The sequence below is a fragment of the Phytophthora parasitica genome (assembly GCF_000247585.1).
Source record: "Phytophthora parasitica INRA-310 unplaced genomic scaffold supercont2.16, whole genome shotgun sequence".
Classification (NCBI taxonomy): domain Eukaryota; phylum Oomycota; class Peronosporomycetes; order Peronosporales; family Peronosporaceae; genus Phytophthora; species Phytophthora nicotianae.
Genome location: NW_008649002.1, coordinates 163,442 through 166,885, shown reverse-complemented (window position 1 = coordinate 166,885; position 3,444 = coordinate 163,442). Strand labels below are relative to the sequence as shown.

The window sequence follows — 3,444 nt, the reverse complement described above, 5'->3', positions numbered from 1 at the left end:
GACTCGTGTCTGCCCTTGTAACTACTGGCTCAAGTTCGGATCATGCATTCACCTTCTGTACGCGATGGAAACTCAAGGAACATCATGGGGAGGGAGACACTTGTCAACCGTTCACAATCTCGCCGCCACATTGGATCTCGTCGCGATGGGCGTCCAAGAAACATCGGCCAGGCTTTAGAACGAGAACAGTGTGATGGCCTTTGATGCAATCAATACACCCGTTGACAAACCATATTTAATTGATAAAAAGGTCCATGTAAGCTTCTGACATGTAGAAACTGTTCGTTCTTCCGTCACTAAGTGCTTGACAATATTGGACGGTCTATCTCATCGTTAATCAAGATAGGCTGCGATTCAAAAATGTCATCCCTCTTTTTGAATCCGCGTGAGTTTGTCCAAGTTTGTGATGTCAGAAGTGTTCTATGTAGTTTGAGCAGACATACCAAGTCGTGGCATACAGTGAAATCCCGCACAGTTACCAGGGGCTGCGACTACAATCTCATATGAAACATCAAGTTGAAGTTCACTATACCAACCTCCAAAAATAGCTGTTGATATTTACCGCAGATCAAGCTTGTCTTGTAGAAGTGATAGGGTATTGTATTTTCGACACCTTTGGTCAGCGTAAAAGATGCAAAACATATTTGACTTTGATAGGCTGCAAAATCTTAACATGATTAGTTAACTTCAACATATATCGAACTTCGTGAATACCCTTGCGTGTAGCAATACCGCTTGTAAAATACATAAGTAGATGGATAAAAAAAGCTATTCTGACCTCGATCTGTTGTCAAAGAGCCTTTGGCTTTGAAAATAATGTCCACATAACTTTGTGAATAAATTGCAAGGTATCAATCTCAAGTAAAATCTGGATTGTTTTGCATGGTCATTGGCGTCCATGGCTCTATGAACATTGCTGCTAGTTTCATTATAGAAAGATAGGCTGCGAAAAAAATATTGAGCGAGAAATATTTTTAGGAAACAGATTGTATTGAATGGTTACTGGCCCGATTCATCTAAATTTCCACGCTTAGCTGCACGAACCGCCTTCATCTGTTCGTCTCTACACTGCTTTTTATCACGCTTTGCACTGGCGCCAATTCGCGCCTTCCCCGACTTGTTCGGCAACACCAGTGTCTCCATGAAATTCTTCTTCGTTTCTTCAAACTTGGCCGGATCGTAGTCCCCACACTCCATCACGCTGTAAGCTGATAGCAGCGGCTCCCACGCTTTACATAATGCTTTTTTGGACCCTGACGCAACTTTGGTAGCAAAGCGGAACGATTTCCCAGTGGTCTTCTGCACGCACGATCACGTCCCCAAATATCCCGCCCCACTTGTCTGCTGGCTTCGTATTCTTCTTGTACACCAGTAATACAGCGTGAAATACGAGGTTGTTGAGGCAGACTACGTCTCCAGGGCGCTGGACAAGCACCCCGCTCCCTGCTGTAGCTACCATTCTCTCGATGGAGTTGTCCTAGTTTCCGTATTTAAAGCTTGTGGTCTTGGCTGATTCTTGAGGGAAACACCCAGATCTTGAAGCAATTTCTTGCATATGGCGGGGTGTAGGAGATTATTCGCCCGTGGACCATATGAATGGGCGACTCACGGTTTCCATCCTAGAGCCAGTACTCCGACTTCCACACGTATGCCTCATGCTGCGGGAAGCGTAGCTTTGAGTAGTAGGAGGGGAGCTCAACGTCAACCTGATCTGGCGGAGCATACATACCGCCAGCACGAGCTTCAGTGACTTGGTTTTCGATGACTGTGAGGACGCTATCAGCGCCAAGGTCATCAAGGAAGTGCTGCGGACCCTCCGGTATACGCTCATGACCTCGTAGGCCTGCCACGGCGTCACACGCTCCGACGAAGAGTAGTGCTGGTGCGTCGGTCTCTAGGACAGCCTTCCATGAGAAAGCCCCCAAATATATAGCGGTCCTTACTGACCTCCAGCTTATATTTTATTTTTTAGCAAGGGATAATACTTCTTCCCCTGGTTGCCATCGTCGACGAGGCGCTTCAGGCTCTCAATGAAGTCCTTGCTCATTGTTTCTGCGCTGCGGGAGGGGGGATTTGTTTCTGGTTTATTGGCTAATTACTACCAATCAGTGGTTGGTGTGCGTCCTTCTGTCGCCGCTTGTGCGAAGCCGCTTGCGCCAAGTCTTTGCAGTTTGCGCAAATGTGGTGCTGGCACACAAAATTGCTGGTGTTTTTGGTATCCCAATCTGACCCTCGTCCTAAGCTAAAATGGCTACGGTTAAAGATAGGATTTGATGAGAATATGGATGAATTCACAATTGTTTAATAGTTATGTTATGTGGAGTATTATCCAATGATATACCTGGAGGTATCGATTTTGACCAAATATATTTATCAGGGGTAGGGTTTTAGGTTTCGACACATCCCGACAAATATTTGTCAGCGAAGATATGTATATGCCTTTACAATAGTCACATCGAAAAATATTTGTCATATATTGGTGCCGTTCAGGTATCTAGGCTAGATCCTGGACTAGGAAGCCAGTTTACGTGAAATAAATAAATCCACACACTGTTCAAACAACTAAGAAAGGCAGAGGGATCTGATGAGCCTAGCCGCTTTCGTCCCTACTAATACGGAGAAGGAGCGCACCACCGCGGTTGCCGCATTCAAGCGGATGCTGGAGGAGAGGATGTTAGCATCCCCCTGGACGCCTCCGGCAAACGGTTAGCTGCGACGATGGATCGCTTCGAATTCTATCTTGCCACAAACGACGATAAGAAAGGTAAGCTTGCACGTAATACGGCGACTTCGTACCATAGAAATGTGAAGCTATGGCTATTTGATAAATATTCACACTTACGTATGCCTACTGAATTGATACTGCTCAAGCAAGGCAAGACACTAGACAAATATTGCATGAAAAGAGAAAAAGGTGGCTTGAATAATAAGGCTCCTCCTTGTGCTAAGGAGGATCTACAGTGTCTAATCCGTTATGTATACAGCACGGCACGTGTGCATGGTGACTACCAAGACGCTGTGCTAGCGTGCCTGATGTAGCACTGCTTTGGCCGATCTTCCGACTTGGGATACATTCAAAAGCAGCACGTGTCATTATCAGCGGATGGTACTTTCTACCTTCGAATCCTGCGTGTCAAAACCTCCGAAGAGCAGAAACTCACCTTGATTCCGGACAAGAACGATTTCTTGACGTGTCCCTTGCACACTCTTGCTGGGGTGTTGGCAACGCAAGACGCGCCGTGCGTGGCACTGCTAAATCTGTTGCCCGAGCTGGTTACCCGAAAGTCTATAAACCTCGACGAAGGTGCCCCACTGCACGATGTTCTCGCCGCTGATCCAACGTCCCTCCAGGTTGGCGTGGTGCCAACGTGGACCCCCGCCATATTTGTGGAGACCACATCTGCATCGTGTGTCGCGCCCTGCCACGCTACCGAGACCGCCCCA

The 3,444-nt window shown here is 46.9% G+C and overlaps 2 protein-coding genes across 2 annotated transcripts; both read right to left on the bottom strand.

The window, feature by feature from the left end:
- Positions 1 to 999: 999 nt before the first annotated feature.
- PPTG_08718 (hypothetical protein) lies at positions 1,000 to 1,459 on the bottom strand (the record flags this gene model as incomplete). Its single annotated transcript, XM_008903429.1, has 2 exons — positions 1,000 to 1,229; positions 1,306 to 1,459. 2 exons carry the CDS (start codon positions 1,457 to 1,459, stop codon positions 1,000 to 1,002), a joined length of 384 nt encoding a protein of 127 aa, XP_008901677.1.
- Positions 1,460 to 1,619: 160 nt separating this feature from the next.
- Positions 1,620 to 3,383, bottom strand: PPTG_22381 (hypothetical protein; the record flags this gene model as incomplete). Its single annotated transcript, XM_008903791.1, has 4 exons — positions 1,620 to 1,894; positions 2,103 to 2,237; positions 2,632 to 2,659; positions 3,162 to 3,383. 4 exons carry the CDS (start codon positions 3,381 to 3,383, stop codon positions 1,620 to 1,622), a joined length of 660 nt encoding a protein of 219 aa, XP_008902039.1.
- Between the last annotated feature and the right edge of the window lie 61 nt (positions 3,384 to 3,444).